Source organism: Oncorhynchus mykiss, unplaced genomic scaffold (assembly GCF_013265735.2).
Source record: "Oncorhynchus mykiss isolate Arlee unplaced genomic scaffold, USDA_OmykA_1.1 un_scaffold_374, whole genome shotgun sequence".
Classification (NCBI taxonomy): domain Eukaryota; kingdom Metazoa; phylum Chordata; class Actinopteri; order Salmoniformes; family Salmonidae; genus Oncorhynchus; species Oncorhynchus mykiss.
The window spans coordinates 77,501-93,871 of record NW_023493821.1 but is presented as its reverse complement, the minus strand read 5'-3'; the positions used below and the strand labels follow the sequence as shown (position 1 = coordinate 93,871).

The window sequence follows — 16,371 nt, the reverse complement described above, 5'->3', positions numbered from 1 at the left end:
TCTCCACCCTAACCCAATCCTGACTGGTATGTTTTCTCCTTCTATCCTCTCCACCCTAACCCAATCCTGACTGGTATGTTTTCTCCTTCTATCCTCTCCACCCTAACCCAATCCCAACTGGTATGTTTTCTCCTTCTATCCTCTCCACCCTAACCCAATCCTGACTGGAATGTTTTCTCCTTCTATCCTCTCCACCCTAACCCAATCCTGACTGGTATGTTTTCTCCTTCTACTCTCTCCACCCTAACCCAATCCTGACTGGTATGTTTTTTCCTTCTATCCTCTCCACCCTAACCCAATCCTGACTGGTATGTTTTCTCCTTCTATCCTCTCCACCCTAACCCAATCCTGACTGGTATGTTTTCTCCTTCTCTCTCCACCCTAACCCAATCCTGACTGGTATGTTTTCTCCTTCTATCCTCTCCACCCTAACCCAATCCTGACTGGTATGTTTTCTCCTTCTATCCTCTCCACCCTAACCCAATCCTGACTGGTATGTTTTCTCCTTCTATCCTCTCCACCCTAACCCAATCCTGACTGGTATGTTTTCTCCTTCTATCCTCTCCACCCTAACCCAATCCTGACTGGTATGTTTTCTCCTTCTACTCTCTCCACCCTAACCCAATCCTGACTGGTATGTTTTCTCCTTCTACTCTCTCCACCCTAACCCAATCCTGACTGGTATGTTTTCTCCTTATATCCTCTCCACCCTAACCCAATCCTGACTGGTATGTTTTCTCCTTCTAGGGCAGAAAAAACTGAAGTGTTAAGCGACGATCTTCTGCAGGTAAATAAGTGTGTGTGTGTGTGTGTGTGCGTGCATGCCTGCCTGTTTTTGTGTGTGTGCGTGCCTGTGTGTGTGTGATTTCTGACCTTCTTGTTAGCATGGTGTCTGATACGTGTTGCTGTGCTGGTCTAGGTGGAGAAGCGGTTGGATCTGGTCAAACAGGTGACCCACAGCACTCACAAGAAGCTGACCGCCTGCCTGCAGGGCCAGCAAGGGGCTGAAGAGAGAGAGAAGAAATCAGTCAAGTCTCCCTCGGTAAGGACCAATCAGATTATTCTTCATTTAATGTGTCAGTGAGTCCTGTCCTATTCAAATAAACCAGGAATAAATAAAAGTCCATAATATCCCCATTCACAGTGACAGAGGAACATGTTCTGCTACCTTGTGTGGTGATATGATATGGTATGGTGATATGATTTGGTATGGTGATATGATATGGTATGCTGATATGATATGGTATGGTGATATGATATGGTGATATGATATGGTATGGTGATATGGTATGCTGATATGATATGGCATGATGATATGATATGATATGGTGATATGATATGGTATGGTGATATGATATGAAATACCATATGTTAATACTTGCTGTCTTGTATCAGAAAAAGCTTCCACTAACCATCCTGGCACAATGTATGGTAGAAGGAGCTGCTGTGTTGGGGGACGACTCTCTACTAGGGTGAGTCCCTGTATACGCACTCACTCGCTCGCTCGCTCACTCACTCACTCACTCACTCACTCACTCACTCACTCACTCACTCACTCACTCACACTCTCACTCACTCACACTCTCACTCACTCACTCACTCACTCACTCACTCACTCACTCACTCACTCACGCACTCACTCACTCACTCACTCACTCACTCACTCATCTTTTTTATGTTGATTCTACCATAATTCCACTCTGTCCTCTTTGACCTTGTTCTCTATCTGATGCATTCTGATTAGCTGAAGCCGGACCCTAGCCGACGTGATTGGCTATGGCTGCGTCCTATCTGACGTTGTGATTGCTTGTGGCCGGATCCTAGCTGATGTTGTGATTGACTGGGACCTAGCTGACAATGTGATTGGCTGTGTGCAGGGACCCATATGATGTTTTGATTGGCTCTGTTCCCCTAACAGGAAGATGCTGAACCTGTGTGGGGAGACAGAGGAGAAGCTGGCCCAGGAACTGATTCAGTTTGAGTTCCAGATAGAGAAAGATGTGGTGGAGCCTCTCTATGAGCTGGCTGAGGTGAGTCCTACTGTCACTATGATGAGGTGAGTCCTACTGTCACTATGATGAGGTGGGTCCGACTGGCTCTATGATGAGGTTAGTCCTACTGTCACTATGATGAGGTGAGTCCTACTGGCTCTATGATGAGGTGAGTCCTACTGGCTCTATGATGAGGTGCGTCCTACTGTCACTATGATGAGGTGAGTCCTACTGTGACTATGATGAGGTGAGTCCTACTGTCACTATGATGAGGTGAGTCCTACTGTCACAATGATGAGGTGAGTCCTACTGTCACTATGATGAGGTGAGGCCTACTGTCACTATGATGAGGTGAGTCCTACTGTCACTATGATGAGGTGAGTCCTACTGTCTCTATGATGAGGTGAGTCCTACTGTCACTATGATGAGGTGAGTCCTACTGTCACTATGATGAGGTGAGTCCCACTGTCACTATGATGAAGTGAGTCCTACTGTCACTATGATGAGGTGAGTCCTACTGTCCCTATGATGAGGTGAGTCCTACTGTCCCTAATGATGTGGTGAGTCCTACTGTCCCTATGATGAGGTGAGTCCTACTGGCTCTATGCTGAGGTGAGTCCTACTGTCACTATGATGAGGTGAGTCCTACTGTCACTATGATGAGGTGAGTCCTACTGTCACTATGATGAGGTGAGTCCTACTGTCCCTATGATGAGGTGAGTCCTACTGTCCCTAATGATGAGGTGAGTCCTACTGTCCCTATGATGAGGTGAGTCCTACTGGCTCTATGCTGAGGTGAGTCCTACTGTCACTATGATGAGGTGAGTCCTACTGTCACTATGATGAGGTGAGTCCTACTGTCACTATGATGAGGTGAGTCCTACTGTCCCTATGATGAGGTGAGTCCTACTGTCCCTAATGATGAGGTGAGTCCTACTGTCCCTATGATGAGGTGAGTCCTACTGGCTCTATGCTGAGGTGAGTCCTACTGTCACTATGAGGTGAGTCCTACTGGCTCTATGCTGAGGTGAGTCCTACTGGCTCTATGATGAGGTGAGTCCTACTGTCACTATGATGAGGTGAGTCCTACTGTCCCTATGATGAGGTGAGTCCTACTGTCCCTAATGATGAGGTGAGTCCTACTGTCCCTATGATGAGGTGAGTCCTACTGGCTCTATGCTGAGGTGAGTCCTACTGTCACTATGATGAGGTGAGTCCTACTGGCTCTATGCTGAGGTGAGTCCTACTGGCTCTATGCTGAGGTGAGTCCTACTGTCACTATGATGAGGTGAGTCCTACTGGCTCTATGCTGAGGTGAGTCCTACTGGCTCTATGATGAGGTGAGTCCTACTGTCACTATGATGAGTTGAGTCCTACTGTCACTATGATAAGGTGAGTCCTACTGACTCTATGATAAGGTGAGTCCTACTGTCACTATGATGAGGTGAGTCCTACTGTCACTATGATGAGGTGAGTCCTACTGTGACTATGATGAGGTGAGTCCTACTGTCACTATGATGAGGTGAGTCCTACTGTCACAATGATGAGGTGAGTCCTACTGTCACTATGATGAGGTGAGGCCTACTGTCACTATGATGAGGTGAGTCCTACTGTCACTATGATGAGGTGAGTCCTACTGTCTCTATGATGAGGTGAGTCCTACTGTCACTATGATGAGGTGAGTCCTACTGTCACTATGATGAGGTGAGTCCTACTGTCACTATGATGAAGTGAGTCCTACTGTCACTATGATGAGGTGAGTCCTACTGTCCCTATGATGAGGTGAGTCCTACTGTCCCTAATGATGAGGTGAGTCCTACTGTCCCTATGATGAGGTGAGTCCTACTGGCTCTATGCTGAGGTGAGTCCTACTGTCACTATGATGAGGTGAGTCCTACTGTCACTATGATGAGGTGAGTCCTACTGTCACTATGATGAGGTGAGTCCTACTGTCCCTATGATGAGGTGAGTCCTACTGTCCCTAATGATGAGGTGAGTCCTACTGTCCCTATGATGAGGTGAGTCCTACTGGCTCTATGATGAGGTGAGTCCTACTGTCACTATGAGTTGAGTCCTACTGTCACTATGATGAGGTGAGTCCTACTGGCTCTATGATGAGGTGAGTCCTACTGTCACTATGATGAGGTGAGTCCTACTGTCCCTATGATGAGGTGAGTCCTACTGTCCCTAAGGATGAGGTGAGTCCTACTGTCCCTATGATGAGGTGAGTCCTACTGGCTCTATGCTGAGGTGAGTCCTACTGTCACTATGATGAGGTGAGTCATTCTGGCTCTATGCTGAGGTGAGTCCTACTGGCTCTATGCTGAGGTGAGTCCTACTGTCACTATGATGAGGTGAGTCCTACTGGCTCTATGCTGAGGTGAGTCCTACTGTCACTATGAGTTGAGTCCTACTGTCACTATGATGAGGTGAGTCCTACTGACTCTATGATAAGGTGAGTCCTACTGTCACTATGATGAGGTGAGTCCTACTGTCACTATGATGAGGTGAGTCCTACTGTCCCTATGATGAGGTGAGTCCTACTGTCCCTAATGATGAGGTGAGTCCTACTGCCACTATGATGAGGTGAGTCCTACTGTCCCTATGACGAGGTGAGTCCTACTGTCACTATGACGATGTGAGTCCTACTGTCACTATGACGAGGTGAGTCCTACTGTCACTATGACGAGGTGAGTCCTACTGTCCCTATGATGAGGTGAGTCCTACTGTCACTATGATGAGGTGAGTCCTACTGTCACTATGATGAGGTGAGTCCTACTGGCTCTATGATGAGGTGAGTCCTACTGTCACTATGATGAGTTGAGTCCTACTGTCACTATGATGAGGTGAGTCCTACTGTCTCTATGATGAGGTGAGTCCTACTGTCCCTATGATGAGGTGAGTCCTACTGTCCCTATGATGAGGTGAGTCCTACTGTCTCTATGATGAGGTGAGTCCTACTGTCACCATGATGAGGTGAGTCCTACTGTCTCTATGATGAGGTGAGTCCTACTGTCTCTATGATGAGGTGAGTCCTACTGTCTCTATGATGAGGTGAGCCCTACTGTCTCTATGATGAGGTGAGTCCTACTGTCACCATGATGAGGTGAGTCCTACTGTCACCATGATGAGGTGAGTCCTACTGTCTCTATGATGAGGTGAGTCCTACTGTCTCTATGATGAGGTGAGTCCTACTGTCTCTATGATGAGGTGAGTCCTACTGTCTCTATGATGAGGTGAGTCCTACTGTCTCTATGATGAGGTGAGTCCTACTGTCCCTAGCCATACATTATTTGAAGTTATAATTGTTATAATTGTCTGTCCAGAGGCTGCCCACAACATTCACCGTTACTATCTCTGACTGAACATGATCAGACACAATGTCAGCATGTTCATTATTGTCTATTAACTTCAGTATGGTGGAATATTCCTCCCCCACATCCACTCCCAGATAACCAGTAGATAACTGAATGTAGTGGGGATACATGATAGAGGAGGGTTGATGTGTTCCCTGTCTCATCCCAGGTGGACATTCCCAGATAACTAGTAGATAACTGAATGTAGTGGAGATACAGTATAGAGGAGGGTTGATGTGTTCCCTGTCTCATCCCAGGTGGACATTCCCAGATAACTAGTAGATAACTGAATGTAGTGGGGATACATGATAGAGGAGGGTTGATGTGTTCCCTGTCTCTTTCCAGGTGGACATTCCCAGATAACTAGTAGATAACTGAATGTAGTGGATATACCTGATAGAGGAGGGTTGATGTGTTCCCTGTCTCATCCCAGGTGGACATTCCCAACATCCAGAAACAGAGGAAACATTTAGCCAAGCTGGTCCTGGACATGGACTCTGCTCGCACACGGTGAGGGATGGACTGTTAACGTACAGGCTGGGACCTGATGCTCTCTTCACTGGTCTTCACCTCTTAAAGACATGCTCACGTTTAGAATAATGCTTAGACCAGCATGTTCCTTCCCTCAGTGCCTGTGTCTCAAATCGCGCCCTAATCCCTATATAGTGTACACTACTGGTCAGAAGTAGTGCACTATATAGCGTGGAATAGGATGCCTTTTGGGATGCTGTCGGTTGTGTTGGTGTTCCATCCCTCCTCCTAAACTCTTCTTCTGTCTCCTCCTTAACCTGTAGGTTTCACCAGTCGTCCAAGTCCTCCAGTCACCCTAGCAACCTGCAGGCGGGCGGGGCCAAGGGGGAGGCCCTCAGAGAGGAGATGGAAGAGGCAGCCAATAGGATGGAGATCTGCAGGGTGAGTCACAGGGTTCTTGAGGTTCAGGCTCCTCCTCCTTCACCAACTGTAATCCCCTCCCCCACACCACGAAGCTACATGAACCACTACAAGGTTACAGACTGTATTAACCACTACAAGGTTACAGACTGTATTAAGGTTACAGACTGTATTAACCACTACAAGGTTACAGACTGTATTAAGGTTACAGACTGTATTAAGGTTACAGACTGTATTAACCACTACAAGGTTACAGACTGTATTAACCACTACAAGGTTACAGACTGTATTAACCACTACAAGGTTACAGACTGTATTAACCACTACAAGGTTACAGACTGTATTAAGGTTACAGACTGTATTAACCACTACAAGGTTACAGACTGTATTAAGGTTACAGACTGTATTAACCACTACAAGGTTACAGACTGTATTAAGGTTACAGACTGTATTAACCACTACAAGGTTACAGACTGTATTAACCACTACAAGGTTACAGACTGTATTAAGGTTACAGACTGTATTAACCACTACAAGGTTACAGACTGTATTAAGGTTACAGACTGTATTAACCACTACAAGGTTACAGACTGTATTAAGGTTACAGACTGTATTAACCACTACAAGGTTACAGACTGTATTAAGGTTACAGACTGTATTAAGGTTACAGACTGTATTAACCACTACAAGGTTACAGACTGTATTAAGGTTACAGACTGTATTAACCACTACAAGGTTACAGACTGTATTAAGGTTACAGACTGTATTAACCACTACAAGGTTACAGACTGTATTAACCACTACAAGGTTACAGACTGTATTAACCACCACAAGGTTACAGACTGTATTAAGGTTACAGACTGTATTAACCACTACAAGGTTACAGACTGTATTAAGGTTACAGACTGTATTAACCACTACAAGGTTACAGACTGTATTAAGGTTACAGACTGTATTAACCACTACAAGGTTACAGACTGTATTAACCACTACAAGGTTACAGACTGTATTAAGGTTACAGACTGTATTAAGGTTACAGACTGTATTAACCACTACAAGGTTACAGACTGTATTAAGGTTACAGACTGTATTAACCACTACAAGGTTACAGACTGTATTAACCACTACAAGGTTACAGACTGTATTAACCACTACAAGGTTACAGACTGTATCAAGGTTACAGACTGTATTAACCACTACAAGGTTACAGACTGTATTAACCACTACAAGGTTACAGACTGTATTAACCACCACAAGGTTAAAGACTGTATTAAGGTTACAGACTGTATTAACCACTACAAGGTTACAGACTGTATTAACCACTACAAGGTTACAGACTGTATTAACCACTACAAGGTTACAGACTGTATCAAGGTTACAGACTGTATTAACCACTACAAGGTTACAGACTGTATTAACCACTACAAGGTTACAGACTGTATTAACCACCACAAGGTTAAAGACTGTATTAAGGTTACAGACTGTATTAACCACTACAAGGTTACAGACTGTATTAACCACTACAAGGTTACAGACTGTATTAACCACTACAAGGTTACAGACTGTATCAAGGTTACAGACTGTATTAACCACTACAAGGTTACAGACTGTATTAACCACTACAAGGTTACAGACTGTATTAACCACCACAAGGTTAAAGACTGTATTAAGGTTACAGACTGTATTAAGGTTACAGGCTGCAATAAGGTTAAAGGTCATTTCTTATTCTCTTTTCCAGGATCAACTATCAGCTGATATGTATAATTTTGTGGCCAAAGAAATAGACTATGCAAACTACTTTCAGACGGTTAGTACGTTTTCTGTATCATTGTATTTGCCCTTCAGATGACATTGACTCCCTTTACAGTCATATAGCTGAGCGGCTGTTTAAACCTCACCTTTTTACCCCTCTGTCCCTCTGTCCTTCTGTGTCTCTCTGTCCCTCTGTGTCTCTGTCCTTCTGTATCTCTCTGTCCTTCTGTGTCTCTCTGTCCCCCTCTGTATCCTTACGTGTCTCTCTGTCCCTGTGTCTCTGTCCCCCTCTCTGTCCTTCTGTGTCTCTCTGTCCCCCTCTGTATCCTTACGTGTCTCTCTGTCCCTGTGTCGCTGTCCCCCTCTCCTTCCCTGTGTCTCTGTCCCCCTCTCTGTCCCTGTGTCTCTGTCCCCCTCTCTGTCCCTGTGTCTCTGTGTGTCTCCCTGTAGCTCATAGAGATCCAGGCAGAATATCACAGGAAGTCTCTAGAGATCCTCCAGAGTGTCCTGCCCACCATTAAGGCTCACCAGGGTGAGTAATGTGTGTGTGTGTGTGTGTGTGAGTGTGTGTGTGTGTGAGAGAGAGAGAGCTCGTCCATGCCTGCACAGGTACACATGCCTGTCTGCTCCTTGTGTGTCTACCTGTTGTATAATGTGTTGTTCTGCCACAGAGGCGTGGGTGGAGAAGCCTTCGTATGGCAAGGCCCTGGAGGAACACCTGACCATCAGCAGCAGAGAGATCGCCTTCCCCATCGAGGCCTGTGTCACAATGCTGCTGGAGTGTGGCATGCAGGAGGAGGTATAGGAAAAGATTAAGCCTGCTTTACACTAGCTTTCCCAGACCCAGATGTAGCCTACTTAACACTATTACGTTTCCCATACCCAGATGAAGCCTACTTAACAATAAGTTTCCCAGACCCAGATGAAGCCTACTTAACACTACTAAGTTTCCCAGACCCAGATGAAGCCTAATTAACACTACTAAGTTTCCCAGACCCAGATGAAGCCTACTTAATACTAAGTTTCCCAGACCCAGATGAAGCCTACTTAACACTACTAAGTTTCCCAGACCCAGATGAAGCCTAATTAACACTACTAAGTTTCCCAGACCCAGATGAAGCCTACTTAACACTACTAAGTTTCCCAGACCCAGATGAAGCCTAATTAACACTACTAAGTTTCCCAGACCCAGATGAAGCCTACTTAATACTAAGTTTCCCAGACCCAGATGAAGCCTACTTAACACTACTTAGTTTCCCAGACACAGATGAAGCCTAATTAACACTACTAAGTTTCCCATACCCAGATGAAGCCTACTTAACACTACTAAGTTTCCCAGACCCAGATGAAGCCTACTTAACACTACTAAGTTTCCCAGACCCAGATGAAGCCTAATTAACACTACTAAGTTTCCCAGACCCAGATGAAGCCTACTTAATACTAAGTTTCCCAGACACAGATGAAGCCTAATTAACACTACTATTGTAGACAAAGTTACCCAGATGAAGCCTACTTAACACTACTAAGTTTCCCAGACCCAGATGAAGCCTAATTAACACTACTAAGTTTCCCAGACCCAGATGAAGCCTACTTAATACTAAGTTTCCCAGACCCAGATGAAGCCTACTTAACACTACTAAGTTTCCCAGACCCAGATGAAGCCTAATTAACACTACTAAGTTTCCCAGACCCAGATGAAGCCTAATTAACACTACTAAGTTTCCCATACCCAGATGAAGCCTACTTAACACTACTAAGTTTCCCAGACCCAGATGAAGCCTACTTAACACTACTAAGTTTCCCAGACACAGATGAAGCCTAATTAACACTACTAAGTTTCCCAGACACAGATGAAGCCTAATTAACACTACTAAGTTTCCCATACCCAGATGAAGCCTACTTAACACTAAGTTTCCCAGACCCAGCTGATGCCTACTTAACACTACTAAGTTTCCCAGACCCAGCTGATGCCTAATTAACACTACTAAGTTTCCCAGACCCAGCTGATGCCTACTTAACACTACTAAGTTTCCCAGACCCAGCTGATGCCTACTTAACACTACTAAGTTTCCCAGACCCAGATGATGCCTACTTAACACTACTAAGTTTCCCAGACCCAAATGAAGCCTAATTAACACTACTAAACATTCTGATTACAGAGTAGCGTTAATATAGGATTTAGCCGTTAGAGAGTGTTTATTGTAGACAAAGTTACAGTATGTACTCGATTAATATTTCACTATTTATCTCTATGATGACCCTGCTCTGATTCCCTGACTTCCTGACTCCCTGTCTTCCTGACTCCCTGTCTTCCTGACTCCCTGTCTTCCTGACTCCCTGTCTTCCTGACTCCCTGTCTTCTTGACTCCCTGTCTTCCTGACTCCCTGTCTTCTTGACTCCCTGTCTTCCTGACTCCCTGTTTTCCTGACTCCCTGTTTTCCTGACTCCCTGTCTTCTTGACTCCCTGTCTTCCTGACTCTCTGTCTTCCTGACTCCCTGTCTTCCTGACTCCCTGTCTTCCTGTGTGTGTAGGGTCTGTTCAGAGTTGCTCCTTGTCTTCCTGACTCCCTGTCTTCCTGACTCCCTGTCTTCCTGACTCCCTGACTCCCTGTCTTCCTGACTCCCTGTATGTGTAGGGTCTGTTCAGAGTGGCTCCCTGTCTTCCTGACTCCCTGCCTTTCTGACTCCCTGTGTGTGTAGGGTCTGTTCAGAGTTGCTCCCTGACTCCCTGTCTTCCTGACTTCCTGTGTGTGTAGGGTCTGTTCAGAGTGGCTCCCTCGACCTCCAAGCTGAAGAAGCTGAAGGCCTCCCTGGACTGTGGTGTTATGGACGTACAGGAGTTTTCAGCTGACCCCCACGCCATCGCAGGTTACCTTACACACCCACACACACATACACCCACACACACAGACACACACACCCACATATACAGACACCCACACCCACACACACAGACACACACAGACACACACCCACACATACAGACCCACACACCCACACGTACAGACACACACACCCACACATACAGACCCACACACCCACACATACAGACACACACACAGTATATGAAAACACTTAAATACACTCCCATGCATTTAACCCCGGTATTTGTAAATAGTATTTGAAATAAGTATTTAAAAATACCCTCAAATATAATTTGATAAACTATTTCGTTTTTACAAATAACTATTAAAAGACTCAAAATTCTAAAAAGTATTTTAAATACTACAGTGTATGTGTGTGTGTGTGTGTCTGTACAGATAAATAAATGCATCATGTAAAGTGTTGGTCCCGTGTTTCATGAGCTGAAATAAAAAATCCCAGAAATGTTCTACACGCACAAAAAACGTATTTCTCTCAAATGTTGTGCTCAAATGTGTTTACATCCCTGTTAGTGAACATTTCTACTTTGCCAAGATAATCCATCCACCTGACAGGTGTGGTGTATCAACACGCTGATTAAACACCATGGTCATTACACAGGTGCACCTTGTGCTGGGAACAATAAAAGGCCACTCTAAAATGTGCAGTTTTGTAACACAACACAATGCCACAGATGTCTCAAATTTCGAGTGAGTGTGCAATTGGCATGCTAACTGCAGGAATGTCCACCAGAGAATTGAATGTTAGTTTCTCTATCATAAGCCGCCCTCCAATAGCGTTTTAGAGAATATGTCCAACCGGCTTTACAACCGCAGACCATTTGTACGCCATTGTGTGGGCGAGCAGTTTGCTGATGTCAACGTTGTGAACAGAGGTTCCCATGGTGGCGGTGGGGTTATGGTATGGGCAGACATTAGCTACGGACAACGAACACAATTGCATTTTACCCATAGCAATTTGAATGTACAGGGATACCGGGGCAAGATCTTGAGGCCCATTGTCTTGCCATTCATCCAACCACCATCATGTTTCAGCATGATAATGCACAGCCCCATGTTGCAAGGATCTGTACACAATTCTGAAAATGTCCCAGTTATTCCATGGCCTGCATACTCACCAGACATGTCACCCATTGAGCATGTTTGTGATGCTCTGGATTGACGTGTACGACAGCGCGTTCCAGTTCCCGCCAATATCCAGCAACTTTGCACAGCCATTGAAGAGGAGTGGGACAACATTCCACAGGCCACAACCAACAGCCTGATCAACTCTATGGGAAGGTGATGTGTCGCGCTGCATGAGGCAAATGGTCCCACCAGATACTGACTGGTTTTCTGATCCACTCCCCCAATTATTTTTTAAAGGTAACTGTGACCAACAGATGCATATCTGTATTCCCAGTCATGTGACATCCATAGATCAGGGCCCAATGAATGTATTTACATTGACCGGTTTCCTCATATTAACTGTAACTCAGTAAAATCTTTGAAATGATTACAGGTTAGGTTTATATTTTTGTTCAGTATAGATACTTAAATACACAGGTATTTGAACCCAGGTCTGACACGCACACGCACACACCATCGCAGATTAATTCACACCTCTGCACGCCTCTTACCTCTCTCTCTCTGTCTCTCTGGCTCAGGCTCTGGTCTCCATAACAACGAGCCTTTAGCTAGCTCCGTTGTCTATATATAACCATTAGATATAACTCTGCTTTCAGGAGATTCTCGCCTCCAGAAATACATACATCAATGTTCAGGTCAACACAATCAAGGCTTCTTGTGTTTGTGGAAGACTGTTGTCTTTCACACCTTGTTGCCTATTTCCATTACACCTTGTTGCCTATTTCCTTTACACCTTGTTGCCTATTTCCTTTACACCTTGTTGCCTATTTCCTTTACACCTTGTTGCCTATTTCCTTTACACTTTGTTGCCTATTTCCTTTACACCTTGTTGCCTATTTCCTTGTTGCCTATTTCCTTTGCACCTTGTTGCCTATTTCCTTCACACCTTGTTGCCTATTTCCTTGTTGCCTATTTCCTAACATCCTCCTCCTCCAGTAGTGAGCCAGTTTGTGTCCCAAACGACATCATATTCCCTATTTAGTGCACTACTGTTGACCAGGACCCATATGTTTCTGGTCAAAAGTAGTGCACTATATAGGTAATAGGGGCCCTGGTCAAAAGTAGTGCACTATATAGGGAATAGGGACCCTGGTCAAAAGTAGTGCACTATATAGGGAATAGGGGCCCTGGTCAAAAGTAGTGCACTATATAGGTAATAGGGGCCCTGGTCAAAAGTAGTGCACTATATAGGGAATAGGGGCCCTGGTCAAAATGTGTGCACTATATAGGGAATAGGGGCCCTGGTCTAAAGTAGTGCACTATATAGTGAATAGGGGACGGTCATCATGAAGTGCTTTGAGAGGCTGGTCATGGCCCACATCAAGGCCAGCATGCCAGGCACACTGGACCCAGTCCAGTTTGCATACCGCTCCAACAGACCCGAGGAAGATGCCATTTCCATCACTATTCACGCGGCCGTAACACATCTGGACAAGAGGAACACCTGTGTGAGAATGCTGTTCCTTAACTACAGTTCAGCATTCCACACTATTGTTCCCTCCAAGCTCGACACCAAGCTCAGAGCGTCCTCAGTTCTCTGCTGTACTTCCTGTTCACCCACGACCACGTGGCTTTGCAAGACACCAACTCCATCATCTAGTTTGCTGACGGCACAGTGGTTGTAGGCCTGATAACCAACAACGATGAGTCAGCCAATAGGGAGGAGCTAAGTGAACTGACATTATGGTGCCAGGACAACACCCTCCACATCAGCAAAACAAACGAGTTGATTGTTGAACTTCAGGAAGTAGAGGAGGGAACATGCTCCGATCCACATCGACAGGACTGCAGTGGAGAGGGTCAGCAGTTTAAGTTCCTCTGTGTCCCCATCAGAGGACTTGACATGGACCAACATCACCAGGACCAACACCACCAGGACCAACACCACCAGGACCAACAACACCAGGACCAACACCACCAGGACCAACACGACCAGGACCAACACCACCAGGACCAACACCACCAGGACCAACACCACCAGGACCAACACCACCAGGACCAACAACACCAGGACCAACAACACCAGGACCAACACCACCAGGACCAACAACACCAGGACCAACACCACCAGGACCAACACCACCAGGACCAACACCACCCCCCCCCCTGTTGTCCAGAGGCTGCGACTGCGTCTTAACTTCCATAGGCGGCTGAAGAAATTTGGCGTGTCACCCCGGGTCCTCTCCAAATACTACTGCTGCACCATGGAGAGTGTTCTGACCGGCTGCATCACGGCCTGGTACGGGAACGGCTCCGCCCACAACTACAAGGCCCAGTACATCACTGGGACCGTGCTCCCACCAATCCAGGACATCTATTAGAAAGTGCTCTGATTCTCGGTACATTAGCACACACACTCACACACACACTCTCACACACACACAGACATTTACAGACATATATACACACACACACAGACATTTACAGACATACACACACACACAAACACAGACACACACACACACACACACACACACACACACACACACACACACACACACACACACACACACACACTGGTCTATAATATTGGACTATACATTGTTCCTTCCTGTATTATACTGATGCTAAAATGTCTCTTCTCTTCTACTGAGACATTTACTTTAGTACTTTGGTATTCTTATCATGTATTATTTCTTATTGCTGTTGCATTGTCCAGTAAGGAGCCTGCAAGTCAGCATTTCATTGGACGGTGTACACCATGGGCATCCCGTACATACCACTAATACAACTTGAAAGGTGAAACTGGATTTGGCCCTGGAGTTTAGTTCAGCTGTGGGGCGAGAGGATCACATCCCTTAACATCTCCCAAGTCATCTGCTTGTGTTTTGCCCAAGACGCTCTCTATCCTAAAGGCTGCCTTGTAATGTTGCTGTCCACTTCCTTGAGTAATCTGAGGGTGGCAGCGTTGTGTGTATTCTCATTAGTATTCTGAACAGAGAAAACCACACCTCCATTAGGCCTAATGAGATGATCTCTCTCTCTCATCCCTCTTCCTCCCTTTCTCACTTCATCTCTCCTTCTCCATCCCGCTGTCCCCCCCTCTCTCTCTCTTATCATTTCTCTCTCCCTTCCTCCCTCCCTCCCCCTCTCTCTCCATCCCATTCTCTCTCTCTCTCTGCCTCTCTCACTCTCTCCCTCCCTCCCTCTGTCTCCCCATCCTTCTCTTCCTCAGGGGCTCTGAAATCATACCTCCGTGAGCTTCCAGAGCCACTGATGACCAGTGAACTTTACGAGGACTGGATTCAGGCGTCAAAGTGAGTAGAGATTCCCTTCATAACCTCAGCATCTCTACTACAGATAACAGACCCTACATAACCTCAGCATCTCTACTACAGATCCCCTCATAACCTCAGCATCTCTACTACAGATAACAGATCCCCTCATAACCTCAGCATCTCTACTACAGATCCCCTCATAACCTCAGCATCTCTACTACAGATAACAGATCCCCTCATAACCTCAGCATCTCTACTACAGATAACAGACCCTACATAACCTCAGCATCTCTACTACAGATAACAGACCCTACATAACCTCAGCATCTCTACTACAGATAACAGACCCTACATAACCTCAGCATCTCTACTACAGATAACAGATCCCCTCATAACCTCAGCATCTCTACTACAGATAACAGATCCCCTCATAACCTCGGCATCTCTACTACAGATCCCCTCATAACCTCAGCATCTCTACTACAGATAACAGATCCCCTCATAACCTCAGCATCTCTACTACAGATAACAGATCCCTACATAACCTCAGCATCTCTACTACAGATAACAGATTCCCTACATAACCTCAGCATCTCTACTACAGATAACAGATCCCTTCATAACCTCAGCATCTCTACTACAGATAACAGATCCCTTCATAACCTCAGCATCTCTACTACAGATCCCCTCATAACCTCAGCATCTCTACTACAGATAACAGATCCCTTTGAGTCATGTTGAAGAGCTGGAGATCACTTTCCTATGTCTATAGGGAGAGCTCCACACAGAAGGGAACAAACTGTACCATAGTGACAGAACAGACAGTGACCGTTATCACAGTAATAGACATTGTTAACACAGTGTTTGTCAACCTCTGGCCCGTGGTTCGGCACTGGTCCCTGGGTTCTGGATTACCGGTCCCTCAGATGGTTAGCTGACACCAATTAGTCTCTCAATGACCATACACTGTAGCCTGCTGGTCTCCCTGGTAGGAAACAACACTGAGAAAAACACTGCCTTGACTACAACACACCCTGAGCCCTGTTCACCGTTGTCTTCCTCATCCAGTATTCAGGATATGGACAAGAGACTACAAGCTCTGCTGGCGGCGTGCGAAAAACTACCAACTGACAACTTCAACAACTTCAGGTC

At 45.7% G+C, this 16,371-nt stretch overlaps 1 protein-coding gene across 5 annotated transcripts in view; it reads left to right on the top strand.

Annotated features, from left to right (window-relative positions):
• Positions 1-595: 595 nt before the first annotated feature.
• Positions 596-16,371, top strand: part of LOC110511316 (rho GTPase-activating protein 44) — a 38,373-nt gene continuing 22,597 nt past the window's right edge. For all 5 annotated transcript variants that reach the window (XM_036973963.1, XM_036973965.1, XM_036973962.1 and 2 more), the window contains exons 1-12: positions 596-787; positions 920-1,042; positions 1,396-1,472; positions 1,919-2,030; positions 5,781-5,857; positions 6,142-6,259; positions 7,977-8,045; positions 8,441-8,522; positions 8,662-8,789; positions 10,748-10,859; positions 15,177-15,258; positions 16,288-16,368. In XM_036973963.1, coding sequence (XP_036829858.1) covers positions 731-787; positions 920-1,042; positions 1,396-1,472; positions 1,919-2,030; positions 5,781-5,857; positions 6,142-6,259; positions 7,977-8,045; positions 8,441-8,522; positions 8,662-8,789; positions 10,748-10,859; positions 15,177-15,258; positions 16,288-16,368 — 1,118 coding nt within the window. In that variant the 5' untranslated portion in view covers positions 596-730. The remainder of the gene's footprint in view (positions 788-919; positions 1,043-1,395; positions 1,473-1,918; positions 2,031-5,780; positions 5,858-6,141; positions 6,260-7,976; positions 8,046-8,440; positions 8,523-8,661; positions 8,790-10,747; positions 10,860-15,176; positions 15,259-16,287; positions 16,369-16,371) is intronic.